The 25241-nt window shown below is 41.1% G+C and overlaps 1 protein-coding gene across 1 annotated transcript in view; it reads left to right on the top strand.

Moving 5' to 3' along the window:
* The window catches only part of LOC138624954 (golgin subfamily A member 6-like protein 25), a 49463-nt gene that overhangs the window by 21903 nt on the left and 2319 nt on the right, over positions 1-25241 (top strand). The window contains exons 13-19 of the mRNA XM_069705552.1: positions 1077-1161; positions 4250-4361; positions 15071-15180; positions 15612-15686; positions 16712-16805; positions 16909-16949; positions 22369-22471. Of these exons, the coding sequence (XP_069561653.1) occupies positions 1077-1161; positions 4250-4361; positions 15071-15180; positions 15612-15686; positions 16712-16805; positions 16909-16949; positions 22369-22471 (620 nt within the window). The remainder of the gene's footprint in view (positions 1-1076; positions 1162-4249; positions 4362-15070; positions 15181-15611; positions 15687-16711; positions 16806-16908; positions 16950-22368; positions 22472-25241) is intronic.

Below are 25241 nucleotides of genomic sequence, written 5' to 3'. Positions count from 1 at the left end.
CATCATGTAAATATTCAACACACACACACACACACACACACACACACACACACACACACACACACACACACACACACACACACACACACACACACACACACACACACACGCACATACTCAGGAGCACACACACCTCTTCATATTCAGTGCACACACCTTCTCAATATTCACTAGCCTTGGCCACCGATGGCTGACAGTTTATGTTATATTCAATGAATACTGAATTTAGTGAAAAGGTTTTAAGAGCTATGAAGAAACATTGACTCACAAAACAGCGTACTGGACAAAAAAAAAGGGGGAGGGGGCAAAAGAAGCAAATCCTAAATTTTAAATTCAGACTAAAAAGGGCCTGCAAAGCAAACCTAACCAAAAAACCTGGCTGGTGGTTTATTATGCACCCGCTCAATGTGCTAAACTACTAAGTGTAGGACAATGGGGTTTTATTACATGTAGTCGGAGGAGACGGCTGAAAAGGGAATGTGATTGAAGGGCTGCAGTCAGGGGTAGAAGCTCAAGTAGCCTGCTCAAGGTAAAGAGTGCCATCTATTGACAAAATCAGGGAGCACTTCTTTTGTCTCTCAACAAAAGGGCCGCTTCCCCGTCCGAGTGTAAGCTGTGCAATGTGTCCGTTCCCTCCTTCTCCGCCTCTGAAAGGCATTCGGCACCTCTTCTGTGGCAGAGTTCCTCGTTTGCTTTGAAGGTGACTCACAGTTCATGTGAACCTACTCATGATGAACTTGACGAGAATCAATATTCACCTACGTCTGTGCATGTTTTGTAAATCTCTCAGTTAACCCTGGTCTGCCGGAAGATGCGAAATATAGTGTAATCTGTAGTCATGTTGCATTTTTGTGTGTTTAAGTACATTTAAAACAAAATCAACCCATCTGCAGAGCCAGCTATGACAATTTTATTAATATCACATTGAAGTAAAGTCTTTTTTCTGCCATAAGGCCATTTAAATTAGGACTCTTAATTAATCTTAACCAAGAGTGTCTGAAGTGAACTGTTGCTCTTTATCTCACACTTTTCTTCCTCTCTCTCTCTCTCTCTCTCTCTCTCTGTCTTCTGCTCAGTGGAGGAGTTGGCAGCTCGCGCAGAGGAGGCGAGGCGGATGGAGGGGCGCCTGAATGAAGGGAAGCTAGCAGAGGAGAAAATAAGGTAAGAAGAGAGGGAAAGAAGCTTCCTCTCTTATCCCATTTCCCATCATCCCCTGTGTAAGCTCAGTAATCAAAAACATTTAGAGGTTTTTTTTTTTTTTTTTTTACGTGCGGCATACAGTAGGCTTTTTAACTGAACATGTGTTGAGCAGAACAGCCCAAAGCTCTAAATGCGTACATTGTTTAAGAGAGTCTACAAAGGGAAATTAATTTTTTTTTTTTTTTTTTTTTGGTCTATCATACATTTTTATTATTATTTCTGAACACGCCAACTGAAAATGATTTGTTTGTATCTGTCCCTGAATTAATCGGACAGAAATATTAGAATATACAGTTTATCGATGGGACACGGTGAGAAAGCAGATGTTGGGTCACGGAGTTCAGAGTTCAGAGGTGAGACCCCTGGTTGACCCCTGTGTGTCACCCAGAGCTGCGGTGATGACATCAGCAAGCATGTATCACCCAGTAGAGAGAGCGAATGTGTGTGCGTGCGTGCGTGCGTGCGTGTGTGTGTGTGTGTGTGTGTGTGTGTCCGTCTGTCTGTGTGTGTCTGTGTGTGTCTGACTGTTTGTGCACACATAGTTGTGGTTGTGGCTTTGGCTTCGACATGACCTCACTGCAACGGTCTCCGTCTCGGGGAGTTTCTCGGTTAAGTTGAGCCATGGAACATTTTCATCGTCAACCGACAATTTAAAACTCAGTATGGAGACTTTATAGGTTACATTCTGAATTATTACATTTTATTACATTAAAGCCAATTTTAGGCACTGGATGGTAAAACAATCGCTGTGTCTGCATATTACATCCATTTGCAGAATCATGCTGTTTACTGTTAACCCAGTATTATCTAATAACTGCAAAGACATGAAAGGTTTTTAAGCAACAACACCATACTAATGGCTTCCATCTGTGCTGTGGGAAATCCCCTCCTTTCTCCACAGGATGCCTCCTCGCTCTTTCTTGCCTTTCTCTCTCCCACTCTGTTCATCCTATCATATGTTCTCTCCATGGACCAATCTATCAGCCGTTTTCTTTCCTTTTTGTTTTGCCTGTCCGGCTTCTTCTTCAGCTTTTGCTCCCACTGAGTCACTCTATTAGTAGTTTTAAAGTTGCCGCTGAAACATTGAGTCAATGAATCTGAAGGTAGTCGGCTATAATTTATATTGATTATGTATTTTGGGATTTATGTATTACGTTTTCCATGCTCCTAAGCATTCGAGAGGAAAATACATTAAAATCGCACAAAATCTAGCTGGTTATGCCTTCTTAACAACAAACACGTTCTAAATGTTTTATTAAAAGTAAAAAAATGTATGATTTAAGGGGATTCTTGGTGACATTGAGGCATCGGCCATCTCTTGCTTTCTCATTTCTGTCAACTCTGATGACCACTATCTCATACAAATCAAAGTTAGACAAGAAGTCTAAACATCTGTGTAAGAAAAAAAAAAAAAAAATCTTGCCCCACCTTCGGAAATGTGAAAATGTTTTTTTTTTTTTTTTGTCTGCTTTCTTCTTTAATAGTAAATTAAATTAAATCTTTGGATCTGGGGTTGTCGGGAGGACAAAACATGTAATCTGAAGAAATCACTTTGAGTTCTGGGAAGTTCTAATGGAAGTTTTCTCCCAAAAATATTCAGAAAAAATATTTGGCTGATTAATTAATGGCGACTGGCAATCTGTCCAGGATGTACAATGCCTCCGCCCAAAGTGAGCTGGGATAGGCTCCAGCCCCCCTGTGACCCTGTTCGATAATGGATGGATGGATGGATTAATTAATCATGAAAATAATTATTTGAAGGTCCTAAATAACAAAGACAAAAGGATAATATAGTCATTTGAGAGAGTTTCTCAGTTGTTGTTTTTTTTTTACCTGTAATACACTGATTGATTAACTGAAATATGCACTATAAAACTCATCTATAGCAAATGTTTTATGTATTTAAATGGGTAAATATTGGACTCTGTTTTACAATTTTTTTTTTTGGATGAGTCATTGTAACACAAATGCCAATAAAATTTAATAGACAGATGCTGACTTTGTGGTCCTTCCCTACATAGTCGTTGTTTTTTCTAATTGTAAAATCCATAATATGTTTACTTCAGATCACCGTCCCAAAACTTTTGTCTGTAAAGGCTCAAATAATTTTTCTACACATACATTTTTAATTTCTCATTTCTATATAGGCTGTTAGATATATGGGTGGGGGGTGGTTTGTTTTGGTATGTGTGTCTATGTGTGTATAAGTGTGTGTAGAGGGTTGGTGGGGGTGTTGAAGCCCAAGAGCGGCCGAAGCGAGGCTGTGGAGGGAGGTTTGTGGAAATGGTAATCATTTGTCGTATTGATTCCGCCATAGCCAGGGCAGCCGACACACACAAACTCACTCGCACACGTGCGCACACACTCGCAGACACTAACTGACTCACATACACACAGACGCACAGTTGCGTGGCAGGAATAGACCCCTGTATATTGATCCTCTTCACATTCCCTTAGCTCGGCTGCCACACACACGCGCACACACACACACACACACACACACACACACACACACACACACACACACACACACACACACACACACACACACACACACACCGGCCTATATTAAAACTAACATAGATTGGAATTTTCAAAGAACTTAATAGTTGAGTTCCACACTTGTGTTTGTGTTTGTTTTCAGGAACATTAAATGAAATAATTCATGTAAAATACTTGTTAAGACTAAACTTCAACTTCTTTAATGTCAATCCACCATATGACACACATACATACAGATGGATCGAATAAACGTTTCCCGCTGTCCCATTGTGTGCATCCAAAAAGACAAAACAAGAAAAGACACAAACCCCCCCCCCCCCCCCCCCCCCCCCCCCCCCCCCCAAAAAAAAAAAAAAAAACAGACAACGTCGTGCAAATATGGCTCCACAGTGCAAAAGATCCATGGGGCCCAGAGAACCCGGCAGCACCACTGAAATGATCTTAAAGAATAAATCTTACATACTGAACTAAAAATACAGTGATCATTTTTTTATTGATTAGACTTATTTTTCAATGGTGAATTGAGTTGCGGTGTTTGTTTGTGCAGGTCGATGGCTGTGAGGCTGGAGAAGGAGGTGACGGAGCTCAGGAAGAACCTTCAACAGGCTGTCGATCACAAACTCAAGGCAGAGAGAGAGAAACAGGATGCACAGGATCAGGTGAATAAATACACACCAGACCTGAGTGACTTCGCCTCGGCAAATCATTTGAAGTGTTTGTTTAAAACGGCTCGGGACGCAATGCAGGTGAGATGTTTCATTGAGTATAGACTGTATGTCTGTACTTACAGAAAGCAATATTTTACAACTTCGTATTAGTTCAATTTAATTATTTAATTCTTCTGCCAGTAGCCCGTGAACTGATTTTTGTAGCTGATCCTAACCATTTGAGTCAAATATCTCCTCTCCTCTCATCTCCTCTCCTCTCCTCTCCTCTCCTCTCCTCTCCTCTCCTCTCCTCTCCTCTCCTCTCCTCTCCTCTCCTCTCCTCTCCTCTCCTCTCCTCTCCTCTCCTCTCCTCTCCTCTCAACTCCACTCCACTCCACAAGGTCTTCCTTACCTTTCCTCCCTCCCCCTGCACCCTCCTCCATTACCTTTCTGATGATTAGTGGCATATATCCGGTGCTAGAGCCCGGATTATCTTGTCCAAGAGAGGGAGGGGTGTATGCGGGACCTAAACCTAGCAAGGTGATTTGGAGCGTTAATTCCTGGGTGTAATATTCCCTGATATTCCCTAATGTTCTGTCTGGGAGCGGGGGGGGATCTCAAGGGAGAGCGGTTGTCAAGGCTGAGCTGCCGCTGTACGAAGGCAGAATGGATAATTAAGGGTAAAGCCAGAATGGGGAGGTGATGTTCATTTAGATTTGACAAACTTTAAATTCAGTCGTAAGCTTCCTTGCACAGTGGTGCTCTCTCAGATCTTGATTTTGCATTTTGTTCAATTTCTTCTTAAAGTTTCTCCTTTTCTTTCTCTCTCTCTTTCTCTATTTCCCCACTCTCTCTCTTTTTTTTTCTGTCCTCTTCTTACTCACTCGTGTTTCTTCTCTTCTCATTTCTTTCTCTTTCACACACTTTCTTTCACCTCACCTTTTTCTACTCTGCTCTTGAGAAGAATGTATCTCAGACAGTGTGGCTCTCCTTTTTTCTGTTTAGCGTACCAGGGTTCGGCAATTGTGATTGCCCTAGGCCAGTAAGACACAAACTAAGGCCAGTCGATTGGTCAGTCGGAAGCCAAGCCAAAGGCCACCAACAGTTCTTCATCTATTTCACGACTGTTGAAAATCCTTTCATCTCCGCCTTTGCTGTGAGACTGACCCTTATTTCTCTGTTGTCTGTGATCAAACATGTTGCATGACATGTTAGAATTTGGCAGGGGTCTGTCAAGTCACAGTATTGCATGGGGTAGACATGGCAATAGCCAAGTCTTTATACATGATCAAGAACAAAGTAAAGGTCTGTTTCTTTTATATTCAAAAAAGTGGGTAAGATCTGTTCTTGAATTGTTGATATGGTTGAAATTACTCTCAAAATAGTAATTTGCATAGTTGTTTTCTGATTGACACATTTCACAAAAGTATGCAAAATTTGACTTACTTTATTTTCACTTGGCTCCGCCTTACACTTGAATTTATAAACCGGTTCGTATTCTTACCGTTCTGTACCATTTTCGCCACAACTTTTCTCATTCGTAAATAAATACTTAAAAATGACTAACCAGAAAACAGCAAAATACACTTATAGCAGCACATCTAAAGCTCTCAGATTAAGACATTTTATCTTGTTGGTTTCGTCCAAACAAAAACCGAAATTTGAAAAAGCCAAGTTGTGGTGGTTATTTAAAAGAAATAGTCCCGTTAGCTTTGGACAGCGCCATTTTCGGTTTCCATACTTTAACCGAAGCTGTGTTAACAGCCTGCTGGCTATAGACCTAATAAATATGACATATAAATATGAAAGTATCTATCTTCTCATTTAGCTGTCACCAAGAAGGTGAATGTGTCAGTGTATTTCCCAAAATGTCAAAGTCTTTCTTCAAGGCATTGATATCACAAAGCCGAGTGCATCTAATTGCTGTGATAGTGGAGCAGTCAGTCCAACCTCCCATCAGGTCAGTTATGGATTGACAAATTAGATCAATTCAGAAACTTGACAATGTCAGAAATGGACTTCCTCTTTGGATTTTGTTTGGCTGATTACTATAAAGTTTGACTTTATTTTTAAGTCCTGAAGACTCCGTAGCCTTTGCAGTGAGAACGTAGTGTTTAAGGTACAACAATGGTCATTTGATCTGAAGCTTTTAATATCTTCACCATACTGTTTTTAAATGATTCAATCAATCAACCTTATACTTTTCTCTTAGGACTGTGTAGGAGTGAGTGTGTGCGGTCATCTGTACGTCTTTGTGTGTTATTCACAGACTCGGCCCTACACTCGTACACAATCCCTTACATTTCCCCGTTGCATTCCTGCTGTCCTCCATCATTTCAACAACAGATGAGCTTTTCAATGAATTTGTCTCCAAACAGTGCTTAAACACCAGTGTGATGGCCGTTGTGACTATGACTCCTTCATTAGGTCCCAATCTCTGTTATTGACCAGCCGAAGATGAATTATCCACTGGTGAAAAAAATCAAAGGGTTTGAAATGGTAAATGGTACACTACAGTGGCCTATAGAGGAAATCTATATTACAAATTGCTTTGGTGCACAGAAGCTGAACCTCAGATAGCTCTGTCTTTTTCTGTGTGTATGTCTTTGTATGCAGTGTGGACTATGCACATGTGTGTGTGGGTGTGTGTTTCATACACTCTTGTTTATGTTTCCTGGGTTTGTTTCGTGGTTCCTTTCTGGTATGAGGAAAAGGAGTTGCACATTATCTGACGGCCATTTTTGTGCTTGCGTGTATGCCACTCAGCGCACACGCACATGCACACACACACACACACACACACACACACACACACACACACACACACACACACACACACACACACACACACACACACACACACACACACACACACACACACACACACTTCACTCCCGTCCCTCTGCATGAGTCCAGTTCAAATACAAGTCTTAGTAAACATGAGGCATGTTTTTGTGATTGATCAGATAATCCTTTTCCCTCTCTCTCACTCTCACTGCAACACACACAATCACAGTCATTAGTGTGTTTACCTCAACTTTTTTTTTTTTTCACATGGAGCAAAATATTTTAAACAGTTTTAATGAGAATTTGCAGAGAAGTTTTCAGATAGCAAAAGTTTATGAGCCGTTTTTTCATGCCCATAAACTCTTTTTAGTTGCCCAAAAATCTTTTCACCATTGATGTCATCCTACAGAAATACAATTAGACAGTGGATTTTAATCACTTGGCGTCAGTGGGGTGCCTGCCTAGTGATTAGAGAGACCGTGCTGGCCCCTGGTTAATATGCTTGAGAAAGACACAGAATCACAAAAAGCTCCCAGACACTGTGTTATTCTTCATAGTAGTTGGACTTGGCGGTGGTCAAAGCAAAATGTCAATCGCTCCGGCGTTCATCATTTTCTTCAGCACTCAAAGAGTGATGGGCGAGGATTTAACTTCCAGACATTATGTAGGGGTGAGAATCACCAGAGGCCCCTCGACATATTATCATGCTACTTATAAATCACAATATGATATCCTTACAATTTTAAATATGTTGCACTGTGCTTTTGCGTTAATCAATGATTAACCATGATGTGCTCCTAAACTCCACCCCATCTGGTCGTTGATTGGTCCGCCCTTTAGTTTGGCTGTGGAGCAAAGAAAACTGAAGCTGCAAACAATAGCAGGGGTTTTGTTTTCCCTACCATTATAACACTTAGGTGCAGCACCCAAGCGTTTTTTTCACAGCACCTAAGCCACTATAGCTTCACTCTATGACGGTGGATCAATAGGTTCAGAGACTGATTTTGATCAAGCGACAAAATGTGTACCACTCCCTTATCAGGGTTATACAGTATTTTCCTCCTGCCTTGTGCGCAGTCTCTGAACTTATTGATCCACCCTTGTAAGCTGGTTTTACCAATGGTTGGTGATTATTATTTGAATGCCATTTTTTAAATAAATATTGTCATGATAATGGTCCAAAATTACATGAAAATGTAGTTTTTAGCCCAATAAATGCCCGCCACCCTCCACTGCTACCACAGCAGCTAGGCCAACCAGAAACCAGGGACATCTGTGAAGTACTTTGGCGGAACAGGGCTGCAAAAGTAGATCTTCACCTTTAAAGACGACTTTAGACTGGCCAACAACAACAATTGCAAGTTTATTCCTTGTCACTCTGTGCGAGATGGGTCGATGTCTCGGTCTTTGTCAGACTGTACAATATAAATTTTAGACATGCCAGGTTATGTAATGAATGGGTGATGAATCATAGGGTTACAATGTAAAATAGAAAAAAGGATATGATAGCAGAGGCACATCATCTTCGTGCACCGTTCATCTACAATAATTTTGCGTTTTGAAGATGCAGCTCTGCACGTTTTTCTTCTTTGAGAGTCAGAGAGAGTCACACATTTTTTTCTTTTCACCTCCATCATTTTGGTTTGTGTGTTTTTATTCACAGAATGGTATGAGATGTTGCGTGGGCCAGTTTACTCTGCAAGATTTACTGTTATGCTCTGATTGGTTGTTTTTTGGACGTTGCTCGTAGCACCAGTCACACTGTGAGCACTTGGTCTTACATTTCTTGGTCCATAGCAGCGGACATGTCTCACAATGCAGTTCAGTACCACCGTTTCAAGTGACACATTTCTTTCACGAATGGCAACTTCAGTCTCAGACAGCACAGTATGAAGGGTACTTAACTGTCTTCGTTTATATTTTTAATGTGGCTGTACGGGTGCACTTGCAACATGAGTGTGTAGTATTTCTTTTTATTTTGGAGACAGAGTTAGACTCTAGGATGGTCTTAGCTGCTCGCTGATCTCACTCATTATACCTGATAGAAGATTCAAGCCCGGCCTAATTAGCTTAGAATGACCTGCACTGGATCACCATTTTTACACACCTACAGACAGACACACACACACAACACACACACACACACACACACACACACACACACACACACACACACACACACACACACACACACACACACACACACACACACACACACACACACACACACACACACACACACGTTTGATGATGGTGAAATGAGGACAGACAAATGAAGCTCATTTGTTTAGTTGATGAATAAAGAGAGGTGGTCCAATTGTCTAACTGTTAAACCATGGAATGGACTTTGTATTTGTTCAGTGTGTGTGTGTGTGTGTGTGTGTGTGTGTGCATGTGTCCCATCACCATCCCACACAGCTCATTAAGCTACAGTGCTGTAATTCATTTGAGAGATGGAACGGACAGTCAAGCAGACAAACTAACCATGTTGATTCCATAACTTTCTGTATCCTTCTCAGCTGTCTCACACTATCTTTCTTCATCAATGAAGGCTGTATGTCTGTGTTTCTGTGCACTGAAGCAGGAACAAAGCATGAACAGCACCTGAATGCAAAGATGTATTTAATTTTAAAAGAAGGAAAGGACGTGAGAAATGAGCCTACTGAAAAGTTGCTTCTCTCTCTGTCACATTTATTTTTGTTTTATGGGTCAAGTGTTGGATTTGTCCTTCAAGTGCTCAGTATTTATCAAATTAGTGGCTAATTCATATCAGTCAATGTCAGACTTTTGAATTTTGATACATAAGTGTTTTTGTGACCACGATCAAGGTTTACAACAGTTAAAGAAAGAGTGGAAATGAGCTAATGCACGTCACAGCATGTCATCTATTTAAGCGTGGCTACTTTAGAAAGGTAGGCAAGAATGCCAGCAATGTAATCATTCAAGGTTAACGTCTAATTATCTCAGCTCAGCTGCACGTTTTATTCTACCAAATTCCTCCACACAGATTCCAAGAGTTATGTCAAATAACTCGTATATTCAAAGTCCTTCTCAATCTCAGAACCAAAGAATAAATCCCATCATTTTAAACTGATGAGTAATAACATTAAAAAGAAACGATGAAAACATGTATTTTTCTTTTCAGCATTTGTCCACAAGGCCATACATTTGTCTTTCCCCATCATGTTAGTTTTTTTTTTTTTTTTTTTTTTTTTTTTCATCTATCACATCTTACATAAATGCTTCTGTCTTATTGAACATGGAAGGTTACACCATGATGCTCAGTGATAACCTTTCATTACTGAGTGTTCATCTGCCCTACTGAAACGAGAGCCTCTAAAAGGAGATGGTCCTTGGCACATTTTTATTTATTTATTTTGTGTGTTTCCTACAAATCAATCACATTGGACAAAATAATTAAATATTTATAGATTCCTTGTACCACTACATATTCATTTATTTTCTGACATGACAAAGGTTCTGTAAACACTGAAGGAAAAAGCTATGTACATAATGTAGGTTACAGTTATTCAAATCAGGGTATAGTGTTTTTCCAAACTCGTGCTGCATCAGCTCATCGCTAAACAATAAAGCCACCATTCAAACTTAAAATGGTTCTTTTTAAATTGCTGCTGTCAGCTAAGCATTTTTGCAGGCTGGTCACCTAGACAACAAAACGTCAGCCAGTGTGCCAAATGGGAATCCTTCAAATCCAGAACACATTTTGTAGCTTTCTATTGATTGAGATATCACTCTCTTAGAAGCTCCACAACACTATTCACATCTTTTCTTCAGTAGTCCTGCTACGCTACTTCAGCCACAAGAACTAGCTCATCCTACCATGTGCCAGATCTGTGGAGTAATATGTATTTTGAGGTATTTGATATTATACAAACGCAGACCTATCAACTGAATTTGGTCCAATCCATTCTTTGTGTGCCATAAGCTGAGAAGTTAAGAAACTTCTACTAAAGCTGGGGATGTAGCTGTGCTCATGCAGGCTAGATGCAAGATAGGGGATTTCAGTAATGGCAGCAGCCACTGATAAACAACCCAGCAGCATGTGTAGGAGAGTGTGTGATGAAAGGAATCGGGGAAAAGGAGTCAGGCCATGCAGCAGCAGACGAAGGTAATTAAAGAAGCCATCATCAGCATCATTAATATGCTAGATCTGCTGTGGCCCACTGACTAGTCTAATGGAGAACATGTCATCATCGTCACCATTAGGGAGAGTGGGACACACACAAACACATGCACACACAGTCTTAATGTTGGGTCACGCCATGATTACCACCATTAAGCCTAGAGTGAGAAGACCTGCTTTGGGCAGCCTCTTTCTCTTTTGCTATCATACGTGCACCCATACAGTACACACACACACACACACACACACACACACACACACACACACACACACACACACACACACACACACACACACACACACACACACACACACACACACACACACACACACACACACACACGCTTGTAGATCTTTAATTCAGACCATGTGAGTGATAAGTATGCATATTTAAGTGATGTCAGGCCTGTTGGGTCTTTTAATTAGACAGAATGAATGAATGTTTTATAAAAACGTGTTTAACAATAAATGTGTTCATTAATTTGATGAGAGGATGTGCTCTGATGAGCTGAGTGGAACCGAGTAATGGCTCATATTTGGCTCTGGCGGTTTGATGGCGGTAGAAGCAACAACTAGGCTATCTGTTTCTGATTTTATACTCATTTTCATGTTCCCCTCTTTACCCTGAAAAGTCGTCTTTGAATCATGTTTATCCCACGACCTTTGACATTTTGGTAAATGCACTTTTGTCCTGTACAGCTAATGTGCAATGTGATACGAGTCCACAGCTCCATGGAGAATAGAAAAGATGGAAAATCCATTAACTGCTAAAGTCCCCACAATCATTTTCTTTTTTTCTCTCTGCAGGTATGCTTTATAGTTTACAAGTTCATTCAGATGTATAAGTTCAGATAAAAAAAAAAAAAAAATTAAATAGTGTGAGTCCTGAAAGTCCATCTTGTAGCTATTGGCAATGAAGAGTGTGGGCCGTGGACTGGACAAGTCGGCCTTATTTTGATCGAATAAATCAAAATGATAAATACTGGTGCAGCAGCTGTAAAGATTCCAAATCCTTCAGCAGCGCCGCAGTCGTCAACTCAAATTCTGTAGCATGCACCTGAGAGGACAAGTGGTATCACCAAACTTGGTTATAAATGCATTTTGTTGCCCCTTTTAGCCCCCATCATCTACTAAAATATTTGTGCAACAAAACCAATCTAAATGTTAAGCAGGTGTGCTACTTTACTCCTCCCCCGTCTTGCAATCGCACCTCCTTGTCCCTTTCCCTTTTTCTCTAAAAGTCCTTCTCTCTCTCTCTCTCTCTCTCTCTCTCTCTCTCTCTCTCTCCCTCTCTCTCTGGCACACTCTCCCCCTCTTCCTCACACACCCTTTCTCTGGCTCCCTTGACACTGGTGGAAACAGAGTGATGATGTGTAATTTAGTCCTAATCACAACATCAGACTTGTGCTGCGATTTACATCCCTCCACCAGCCGAGCCAGTCAGACAGTCAGGAGGGAGATGTTAATGTGAGACCACAGGTAATTACTGTCATTACAGCATGCCACACATTCTGCCAGTCTGTGCATGTGTGTGTACGCTCGTGCTTGTGTAGGTGTGTGCGGACTCGTCGTGAGTGCTGGTTCTTTCTTTTTTTTTCGTAGCTTTTGAATAGGATGGTTTGATATTTTTTTGTGTATATAATTAATGATGGTGTGTTAATACGGGCATTAAGTTCAACAGAACTTCCTTCACATGAAACTGGGTCAATGCACGAGACATGAACAGAAATGAAATCATAAACAATGGGATTCACAAGATGTATTCCACTGCTGATAAATTCATACCATGACTCAGTTTATTCTTCAACATGTAATGATTGGCTTGGTGTAATTTCATTGTCCTCATAGGTTTTTTTTTCCCTCCTTGCTGTGGAAATGCTACCCATCCTTAATCATGTTATAACATTTGAATGATTGATTGCGTCACTATCATCCTCACAACCTTTTTTTTTTTTTTTTTTACCCTTAAGGAGGCCTGTTCATTTGCAACAACATTGTTTGACATTATTGAGATTTCTGAGGATGCACAAGTCACATGTCTGGCAGTCAAGTCTTGAGTATGTCTATTTATTCGCATCAGCTTTAGATAGCTGATACACTGTGACATTAGTTTGTTGTGGCAAGTTTTAACATTCAATTTTACATTTCGTTGCAAAAGAACCCAAGAAAAAACCGCTGTGTTGTCTTTGTTGTTGTATCTATTCTTTTCATGGTGCGTGCAGGAAAAATTCATCAGCTTTTGAACTCGTAAACTTTTGAACTGGCTGGCCCCTCTGTAGCCCAGGGCTGATGTGGTTCAGACATTAAAGACGGACTTCTGTTAGATACATTCATAAATAAATTACAAACTTTTGACCCGAGGCAGCTAAAAGCATGTTGTTTGCAGTTCAAAAGTGAGGGGATGCACAAGTCCTGGAACCCATTTGACTGTAGGCCAAAGGTGTTTGAAAAATATACTAACACTGTAAAGTCACCAACATCGGCAAGCAGACACAGCAGTTATGAACACTATAGACAATTCATCCATGTTTTATTTTGAAGTTTTCATAATTTTCCCACTTTTTGCTGTCATTAATTTTTTTGGGAATAAAAACAGCTATATTTGTATTCAACTGTGCATTAACAGAATCACCTGTCCTAATATATTTATTCTACATTTACTTCTGTGGTGTTTTCCAGATACACATCAACAGGAAAATATTTTGGTATACGTATGATATTCAAAATACACAAACAAACACACACACACACACACACACACACACACACACACACACACACACACACACACACACACACACACACACACACACACACACACACACACACACATGCACATCGTACATGATTCATCTCCCACCAGCAGTTGATATTTTGACATTTTGGGTTAATCATTTGACATTTTTACACACTTAAATCATGGTCCACATATTGGAAACTTTTTTTAATGTTTGCCCAAATCTTTGTGGAAAGATGGTATGGTATATCAAGGTGTTTCTATGGCGATAAGGGTAATATGTCAGGGTCCCCAGAGTTTAGGCCTGGAAAGGTCCTGACTGATAAGCCGAATGGAAAAGTCAGCAGTTTGGCCAGTGCCATGCAGTCCCTGTTTTCACCCCACACCCATCTTCTCCTTCCTCCAATCTTGTCTCCAGTCTGCCTCTGCTCTCCCCCATCCTCCATCTCTCCTCTTCCATTGCCTAATATCTCACCTTGCTATTAATACCTGTGTCTGCAAATGCCATCTCTTTCATCCCCAATTATTCTCCATTTACCAAATTTTTCTCTTGTGTTGCTATTATGCTCTATTTTTGACATTTATTTTCACCCTTGCTTTGCCTTGCCTTTTACTAGAGCCTCACTTATTCCCTTTTCACCTTTCTTTAATCACACCTTTTGGCCGCCTCTACCCCACATTAATAATGAATATGATGTATGTATTTGTGTGTGTGAGTGTGCCGGTGTGAGTTAGTGTAAGTGAGGGAGAGACTTAAAGGCCATATAAATGTGTAAAACCAGTGTATGACGTTAATATTTTCTATTATATTATACTATTTTTAAGCCTCAAACCATTTGGAAAATATGCATGTAATTAACGCTGGTCTTTTTGGGGTCAGTTGTTCTTCTCCAGTGATCCAGTCAGAAAATAGAGAAAAGGGTATTATATTTACAGTGTGGAAATGTTTAATTAGCGGGAAAACCTGAAAAATCAACACAATATTTTGTATGTTTGCCATTTGTAATACAACAGTTAACTCTGTGATGGATAATACTTGACTATGTGTTGCAGGTGAACACACTCCGGTCAGAGGTGGAGGGGATGCGGTCTGACAATGCAAACCTTCGTCGTGAGAGCCAGCTGGTCATGAGTAATGTCAACCTCTGGGTCACTGATCAAAAGTATGAACACCTTCCCAACATGATGTTTTGTTTTAATATTTACAAATTCATATAAAGAGCTCTGAAATTAAGTAATAAGGTAAGCAAGTTCTCAGCCTTTCCTTCATAATGAAAACTTGCAACTTCCTAGTGTCGTGTCGTGTCGTGTCGTGTCGTGTCGTGTCGTGTCGTGTGTAGTGTATGTATTTGTCTGTTGGATCAACAGACAGAAATTAGTCTAAGAAACAACACATAATTTACAAAATATTAAATATAAATACATCAATATAAACAGCTGAATATTGTAGTGCTTTTGAATGTAATTTTTTTTAAACTTTTCTTTGAATGTCTTTCTTTCTCTTTAAATGTCTTGTTTTTCTTGAGCAACACTGCAGAGGATAGCCAAAGACTTTTGATTCATAAGTGTTTGATATCATAAATTTGTCTTTCAGGTCTTCCAATGAGAGCTTCTCTGCCCAGATGAAGGCCCAAAACAAGGTGCTGCTCATTGTCACCGAAGAGAAAGAGTAAGTATATCCGGAAGTGATGTATTAGTAACAGAATTTCTTTGGGTTATGTGTCTCAACCCTGCACACTGTTTGTTTAGGAAAGACGACTAAAGCTGGTTGGGGGAGAGACAGTTTCTCATTGTGTTTCGATGCATGTCGTGTGTGTACGGAGTGTGTGTGGAGTCATTCACGTGGACTTCTGACATACTCACACCTTCCTCCTTCTGCATGTGTGCATCATCATGGCTCTTTCACTCACACGCACGCACGCACGCACGCACGCACGCACGCACGCACACACACACACACACACACACACACACACACACACACACACACACACACACACACACACACACACAGAGAGGCGTGACATATTCCTCTTACCAGATATCAAAGATGTCTAGCCATCTTCTGTGATGCCCCCCCTACAGTGCCATACATCCCACAACCCAGCAGCATCTGTGTTTGCTTCTTCATCTATCTCAATTTACACTGTGTGTGTGTGTGTGTGTGTGTGTGTGGGTGTGGGTGTGCGTCTGGCGTGCGTGTTATGTTTTAATGTTTTTGTTATGGTAACATGTAGCAGGACTTCATACACCCTGAACACACTGGCAAGGAGAGATAATATCTCATTGTAGGATTCCTCTTCATACTCATCACCCTTCCTCGATAATCCATAAATGGGGAAAATCCACTTCCTCTCCCATAATAGAATAATTTCAGATTTCTTTTAATAGTTCAGGAGAATTTGTGACATAACAAAATACTGAAATAAATAGCCACAAGTGATAAATGGCTGTGGGAAAAGCATTTCATTATAACGGATGATGATACGTGTGTGTTTGTGTGCCAGAGATAATGTCTGAACAGCTGGTTAAAGGCTGCTCTGGAAAGAGAGAAATGCTGGCACTGCTGCTGTTGTGTGCCAGAATATTTTTCGCTGCCATGTTAACAAAAGTCCCTTGATGATAATAGTTGTGTGTTGTTCTCTGTGTCTTCCTCTCTATGTATATTTCTCCGCATTTCCGTCCCTTTGTCAGGCACCTCCAGGAGGCTAATGACACATTGAAGGCGGAGGTAAAGAGACTGAAAGATGCCGTGGATGAGAATGAGAGAGACATGGAGCGCTTCAAGGTGAACAAGTGCAGAGTGGAAAAGCGTGGAACTACAAATAGGAAGAGAAAAAAGCGAGTTGATCATAAACAGGTTTGTTTTCTCATGTTGTAATTGATTGCAGTCCCGGGTCCGAGACTGGGGAAACCAACAAGACGGGAAAACGTGAGTCATCTTCGTGTGTGTGTGTGTGTGTGTGTGTGTGTGTGTGTGTGTGTGTGTGTGTGTGTGTGTGTGTGTGTGTGTGTGTGTGTGTGTGTGTGTGTGTGTGTGTGTGTGTGTGTGTGTGTGTGTGTGTGTGTGTGTGTGTGTGTCCATGCATTTAAGCGAATACATTTCGTATGCATTCACCAACAGATCAAAGTTTAGCATTCGCGTCCAACAAAAACCTTGCCCACCGTGTTTCCCTCTTTCACATGCAATCCCGCCCGGAACAAAGCTGATGATGATAATAGCAGCAGGAGTGCCAAGTTGTGAATGAAACACCCCGTGGGCCTGGCCACCTGTGCGTACTTGTATGTGTGTGTATGCGCGTGTGTGTTATGTCTCTTCTTTAATCTGAGTGTGTTATTCATGCTGGGCCTTTAACAATGATTACACTCCAATCAAGTGCCCATCCTCTCCTGATGCCACCCCCATGGCTGTCAAATAGCATTCATCAATAGAGAGGAGACATATTTATTATGTTCATTAAGGCAATGAAAATGAATGTGGCACAGATGGGATTGGGTGTAGGATGGAAGTGAGAAAGGAGGGTGTGTGCGTTTAGGAGCGGGTGTTTGTAGGGGCACCTGCCTGCAGCAGTACTCCCCATATCCCCAGCGTGACCCCCTAAGGTCTCCCTCATTAACAGCCCCCCTTGCACCTCCCTTCCCAACCTCACCCCATTTCACACACTCATGTTGCACCCCTCCCCTAACGAACCACCAGCCGCTGTTTCCAAAACGGATCAGATTTGTTTTGACTGGGGTAGGTTTTCCAATGCTATTCAAAGCTGTCAGTCATTTTAATGATATCATTAAGGGGCCACGACAGAAAGATGAATCGCTTTTCTTTGTCTTTCCCTCATAATTGCGAATGAGCAAGAGAGAGGGACAGAGCAAGAGAGGCAGTTCATATAGATGTATGCATAAGAGAGGTTTTGATTGAGCGACTATAATAACACGGAACGAGATAAAAACAGTGAATGAAAGCCTCTTCCATAGTGTCTCCCCATCCATTCTCTGTTCTTCCTTTTTTTTTTTTCATCTCCCCCCTTTTTCTTTATTAGGAGGATTCTTAATTTATTTCATTTCATTATTCCCCCCCCCCCCACACACACACACTCAACTACCCAAAATGCCATATGTATGAAAATTATATAAGGCAACAGATATGTCATGATATTTCCATGGCAGCTATATACATTCAGTGTATAAATTTCATTACTGGTGGCAAAGGGGATATCTTAAAAGTGTCTCTCCACTGTCACTATCAATGACAGCAATCAACGCGGTATGAAGGTTTTATCATTAGATATGCCTTTATTAAAGAAATTTACCATGATTACCTGGCCTCCTCCTCTAAAGCAGCTTGAGCATGAAGGCTTCCCATTGGAAATGCTATTTTGTGCAAATAAAAGCACGCTGAATGGTGAGGAGAAGAAGAATGGAGAGGATAGAAATGATATTAGATAGATTAGACAGATTGGTAAAATCCTCTCCAAGCCGCTGGAATGTTTAAATTATAAAAGTTGGTATAGTAAAGTAACAAGTGCCTAGAACTAAATTTTAAAGAAATGCCACATAAAACTATGTAAGAACTAGTTTTTATTGATTATTTATACTTTGTTGACATTTGTTTGCAACCCTTCTCTTCCTCTGACAGGTGTAAGAACTTGTATAACAATGTTACTGCAGTTTAGAGCATCTTTTTAATACTTTCGAAAAAAAAAGATGTCACTACATGATCCATCTAGTAGCTTAAGGATGAGGGAATCTCCAAACGTCTGCCACCTTGCAGCTAAAATCCGTGCCTTAACAGACGGAGCAGCTGAGGCTGGATCAGATCTGGAGCACGTACTGTAGATATAAGAGGAGCTTTTTAATAAAGGGCAGCACCCGATGTTTCGACAGGAAGCACATCTCCATTACAGTAAAAAAAAAAAAAAAAAAAAAAAAAAGACTATAACTGCGTTCTAGATCACATCTTTCCCAATCCTTTCAGTAGCTGTTCCCGTAATCCTCCTCAGCAGTTGGAGTCGTCCAGATGTCATGGAGTTGTAGATGTTCAAATATACATTTCCCTTCCTAGCACTTTAAATACTTCTTGTCCATGTTGGCTTAAAATCTGGAGTAAAAAGTGAATTGTTGTACCTCGGAAACAATAATAAGAAGAGAATCTCATAGTGGTGATGTTGCTGAGGAGGTAGAGCAGATTGTCCACTAACCACTGAGTTGTTGGTTTGATCACTGGCTCCTCCTGTCCATATTTCAAGTGTCCTTTGGCACTGAACCACCAGGTTGCTTCTGGTGTTTAGGCCAACGCCTTGCATGGCATCTCCACAGCCATCAGTGTGAGAACGTTAATGGGTGAATGAGAGGGCCAATTGTAAAGCCCTTTGTTCATTAAGGTAAAAAAAAAAAGCACTATATAAATGCAGTCCATTTGCCTCAAGGTCCTTTTAGTCATATTGGTGGTTCAAGCTCCAAAGCAAAGATGGCAGTTCTTATGTAAATGATTGCATTCATAATATAAAAGAGGGAAAATGAAAGAATTTCTAGCCTTCATCGCTTAAATATGTTGTAATTCCTTTTGCACAGTAAAAACACGATCTTGACTGTCTTGGTGTCAATTAACAGCCCCATTAAAACCTCACAGAACATGGTTCATGTCCAATGCGTCTAGCACCTCTCTCCAAGGTGCTATATGTAGCATAGTGTGTCTGGATGCTGCTCCCGCCATCGCTTTCCTCCAGTAATGTTTAATAAAAGGGGACAAATGCCGCCAATGCAAAAATGGTTCCTGTGTGTGCAATGGAGCAGTGCTTATGCTGTAAAGCAATATGTACAATAGATTGCTGTCAAATCCAAATGCCGTGCAAAACAGACAAAAATTCAAAAATCTTAGTTTGTTTCATAGCAGCAATTACACTCCGGTATCCAGTTAATTCAATGACTAATAAAGATAGTTCACGTTTCACCTCTGGTGTATCAAAGTATATGTGAAAATGCCAGTTCACATTGAAATGCAGCGAGTGGCGGAAGAAGAGATTGATGCTGTTTGCTTCTGGCAGCGCTGCCTCAGTGGCTGTCTGACACGAGCCGTGTGGGGAACGCGCTCATAAAGCATCAGGCTTCATCAGTTGCACCACTAACGATGTGCTTCCAATTAAGAGCAGCCAGTGATCACAGCAGAGGATTTGTACAAACACGGAGAACTAAAGTGACAGAGAAACAGAACGAGGCGATAAGAAGGAGGCCGTGTAAGAAGAGAGTCAAGTCTTGCATAAAATTTACAGCTAAATGAGAGCAGTAAATAAGAAAGATGAGTGCGATTGGAGCAAGAGAGGAACCGTGTAGTTTATTGCCTGGTTTAGAGAGCACAGGCGCTTGGCTTTGACACTAATGACTGTAATTATACACACACTGATTGGGTTAGGCCGCTAATTACACACATCCGTGTTTGCGTGTAAACACAGGAACACATGTTTACACGGGCGTCATGCCAAGCGCTCAGCACATCGCTGCCTTCTCACGTCGAGTGCATAAATCTCACACTGTTGTCTCTGCAGCAGTGATGATTCATGATGTGCTGAAGACCACATTACCATCGAGGACAGAGTTTAAATCATTTGAAGAATCTGTGTAGATGTGGCGCTTTGGCTTTTTATGGAGTTGGCTTGTGTTTAAAGTTTATTCCTCTTGTTTTTCTCAGTGTAGCGACAGAAACTCATGGAACTCATCTTCTAAATGGCATTTGCAATTTCAAAGATCAAAGGAAATTGCAGCATTTTTCTTATTAATGTTCTTTGTATCATCATTATGGTGTGAAATTAAAAGATCTGCAAGGGTCAGTTGCAATTATGCTCAGTTTATAAATGTCAGGAAATGAGGTTTCTTCCCCAAAAAATGGAAATTGGCTAATGGGCAGGGATTCAGAATATCTTCTGTCAGCTGCTGTATGTATGGATATGTTTTCATTCTGTTTTAAATACTTGGTCAAACTAATCACAAATATGCATGTGATCTAAATATATTTATATTTATATTTAACGTATGACTGAAACAGTGATTTGATTGGTCCATTCAATCACTGGATCGTTTCCCGTCTTTAAAGTCCTTATAGCACTGCACATGAGCAACTATACCACCTCCGCACTTCACTACTGGGTATGTTTTTATTCTTCTTTTTCAATCAAAGAATTGTCGGGGTACACTTGATAATATTTTTCTGCAGCTCGTCACATTTATTTTGTTATTGTGTTTGGTTGAGGTTTACCATAGATGGTTACTAATACGTGCTGAGTCTCTTTACTAATGGACAAAAATGTCACTTAATATAGTAACGTCTCCCTCAAGTGACATCTGTGATCTTAAATGTTTTAAGTTGTGACTAATAAGGGCAAAAGACAAAGTTTGTCTGCCCCCCCCCCCCCACACACACACACACACACACACACACACACACACACACACACACACACACACACACACACACACACACACACACACACACACACACACACACACACACACACACATCTACAGGAACAATGATGCCATTTATAAGTGTTTTGATGAGTGCATGCATCTTCTCAACTGAAGCAAAACGGGACTGTCTTCCCATCCGCTGCTCTGATAGAAAATCCCAGCTTGCTCTTTTACAAGAAAATTAACATTGGCGAGGTACAGTGGTACTTTAATGGGCTAAGAAGTCTCCAATAAAGTATTTAGAAGGTTTTTTGCGAATGCTAACTGGACAGGTTCACTGGGGCATGAAAGAAAGAGCGTAAAGCGGGGGCAGCAAGCTCTTCAGCCCGTACAGAGCACCATTATCCACCGTCGTTAATTTAATAGACATTCCTTAGTCAGCCCTGGGTCTGAAGATAGGAGACCCTAGCATTTGTTTGTCATTTCCCAAAACGGTTTTAATAAACAGTTAAAATCTTAAATGGCTTCTTGTACTCTTAATGTTCCCTGGCTGCGCTTGCGTTCGTTTTGTTTTAGTTTTTTGTGTTTTTTCTCTGTTTTATATGCACTTTCTTATATAATTTAATGATTTCTGGAACCCATTTGTTCACCCATCTTTGAGTTTAGTAATAAGTTCTAATGAAGATGGTTATAACGAAGACGATGTACGGCAACTTCTTTATGCTCCAGATTTTCGAGTACATTTGATTGAAACTGTTTTGTCAGGCAAACATATATCATTGTACAAAAATACAATACTTAATATGCTTTTTAGGGTAAACTACGCATTAGCCAGCTTCAAGCAAAAGCTGGAAAACAAAGTTTTACTCTTTCTGTTTTCTTAAACTACTAATACTACTTTAAAGTAATTTCTCATGTACCTTTGTTTGTGTGTGCATACACTTGTGTTGCAGCATGGAGAAGAAGGGTTGTGTTGTTCAAAACCTCAGCAAAATCGAAGACATGCAGACCAGACTGCAAAGCAACCTGGAGGCCATCGGAATGCTAAATCAACAAGTAAGAGCACGTACACACACACACACACACACACACACACACACACACACACACACACACACACACACACACACACACACACACACACACACACACACACACACACACACACACACACACACACACACACACACACACCAGGTCCTGACAGTCCTTTTACCCGACAGATACAAACACACACCCAACACACCGGCCCACCTGCTGTTGAGCTCACACAGAAGAGGAAGCTTTCATGCGTCCAACTTCAAACACACACCCCGCACTTACACAGAGGCACACACAGACATCCATTTCCTCTTCCTACGATAAAAGTGAAAAGTCGGCAGCGGGGTGGGGGTGTGTGTGTGGTGTGGGGAAGGGAGGGGAGGGGGGGGGACAAATCGTATCGGGGAAAAGCAGTGACGTTTCTTTCCACTGGTAAATGATTTCCCTTTCATGGAACTGAGAGAGAGATGTATATCAATACAGCCGTGCTGATCTCTCCATGACAGCATAGGGAAATGGCCCGCTGTGATAAAACAATGTGGGGGAAAAAACACAGAGGAATATTCTTGGGAAAAGCTGACATTTTTTACTGTGTTGAACTTCACAAGAGTCAACAAATCACCAAAGGAGAGACAAATCAAAAGTAGTCTTCAGCCCCCTCAGTTCTCCAAAACTCCGGGGCTTAGGGAACGGCTCACCCGACTTTTGTTAGTTTGTGGAGTGGCCCGCTGATTGACGGGGTGTGACAAAAGCTGGTACTTGTTGAAGTTTTAATGTAGTGTCGTCTCAGTGAAAAGCAAATGACATTAGCTGCGGGTTTGAGACGGAGGAACGTTGAGCCGAGGCAGAGACAGAGAGAGAGAGAGAAGAGAAAGGTGTTGTTTAACAGGTCAGGTGTGTAATAGCACCTCTTAGTCTCTAGTGTGAATCATTACACACATCGATCCAACATGGACAATCTACACACACACACGCACGCGCGCGCACACACACACACACACACACACACACACACACACACACACACACACACACACACACACACACACACACACTAACGTACAAGCAGTCAGGAAAGGACAGGCTACAAACACTTCACTCTCCACTGGACACGCACATCTGCACGCACGCACACACACACAAGCATACAGATATCAGTAACCAAGTTGAATGAAATGATGTACATGGAAGGCGTTAGGTTATAAATGATGTCTGTGTCTCTTTGGATCAGTCTTATTTACTCCTGGTCACAAACTGCTTTTTCGCTCACCCACAGGCGCTTTGCAGAGCGCATATGCATGATTTCAATCCAGCTGTCAAGCTAATTTCATGCAAACTTTTGAAATGTCACACGAAATTAACTGGGATGAAGATGAACAACAAAGGGGGGGAAAAAAATGAGATTCTTTCAAGACGTGATTAGCATGAGGCTTTTGTTCTCCAGCTAATGTCAAGGTTGTTTCATGCTTACATACGAAGATGAAAAACACATGCATGAGGCCATATTCTAGCACACCCTCCGCTAGAGGGTGGGAAGGTGTTGTGCAATATTTCCAATTCTCAAAACTTTTACTTTTGATTTGAGTTGGCAGATTATCTCACTCAAAATGAGCCAGAACTCCATTCAAAAAGAACCAAATTTACATTCGCTCAAAGTTTGCTGTCTTTATTTCGCTTTTCTAGCTCAGTAATTTTCGTAATTTGCATTAAAACACTTGAATGGAAACTGAGCTATACAAATGAAAATGTGGAAACACACTCATGCAGCAGCATTAGAACAACCCCCCTCTGTGTCTTTCTGTCTGTCCCTTTTCTCCCCCCCACCCCACCTACTCATACACATCCGCACATCCCTTTCATCCAAACATATGCACACCAATTCACCCGCAGTATGTGAAGGTTGAGGAGACAAGCTGTGATTTTTAATTTCACCCCCCTCCCTTGCAATTAGAAAAGCATCCAGAGCTACCAAAGACGATGAAAATTAAACAGGTCCCCTTGAATATAAAGTTAATTATAAATGTCAACCTCAGTGTTTTTCATCTGGAAATTCTATTGCTTTTGGTATAACAGAAAATGAACACATTGTGGGATGTTTGGCTGTTGAAAAATGGTAAATACTCTTTAAGCGTCTTATGATAGTTTTGACACATCGACATGTCTTGAGCTCGTCGAGGGTTAAGCCTAAGACCCCTCAGATGTATTACATTTGCTCAGATTTATTGAGCATGTGTGTGTGTGTGTGTGTGTGTGTGTGTGTGTGTGTGTGTGTGTGTGTGTGTGTGTGTGTGTGTGTGTGTGTGTGTGTGTGTGTGTGTGTGTGTGTGTGTGTGTGTGTGTGTGTGTGTGTGTGTGTGCTGTCTGGACGGGTAATGTTAGCGGAACCGTCCGGAAATGTGTCTGTCTCATCTCCGTTTTTGTTTCTCTCTCCTTCACACACACACACACACACACACACACACACACACACACACACACACACACACACACACACACACACACACACACACACACACACACACACACACACACACACACAGGCACACACAGCTGTATGCACACACATGGCCAGACATGTCAATGTGACATCATTCTTTAACCGCAGCATTCATACACACACACACACACACACACACACACACACACACACACACACACACACACACACACACACACACACACACACACACACACACACACACACACACACACACACTAAAAAAACAGATGTGGATGAGTGCAACTGTCATTACCCGATGTGTCTCTTTGTCTGGGCGTCCTTTAA

The sequence above is a fragment of the Brachyistius frenatus genome, unplaced genomic scaffold (genome assembly GCF_029030835.1).
Source record: "Brachyistius frenatus isolate BFR_SWC_R1_liver_20210118 unplaced genomic scaffold, ASM2903083v1 Contig_57, whole genome shotgun sequence".
NCBI lineage: Eukaryota > Metazoa > Chordata > Actinopteri > Embiotocidae > Brachyistius > Brachyistius frenatus.
This window is presented reverse-complemented; position numbering and strand designations above follow the sequence as displayed.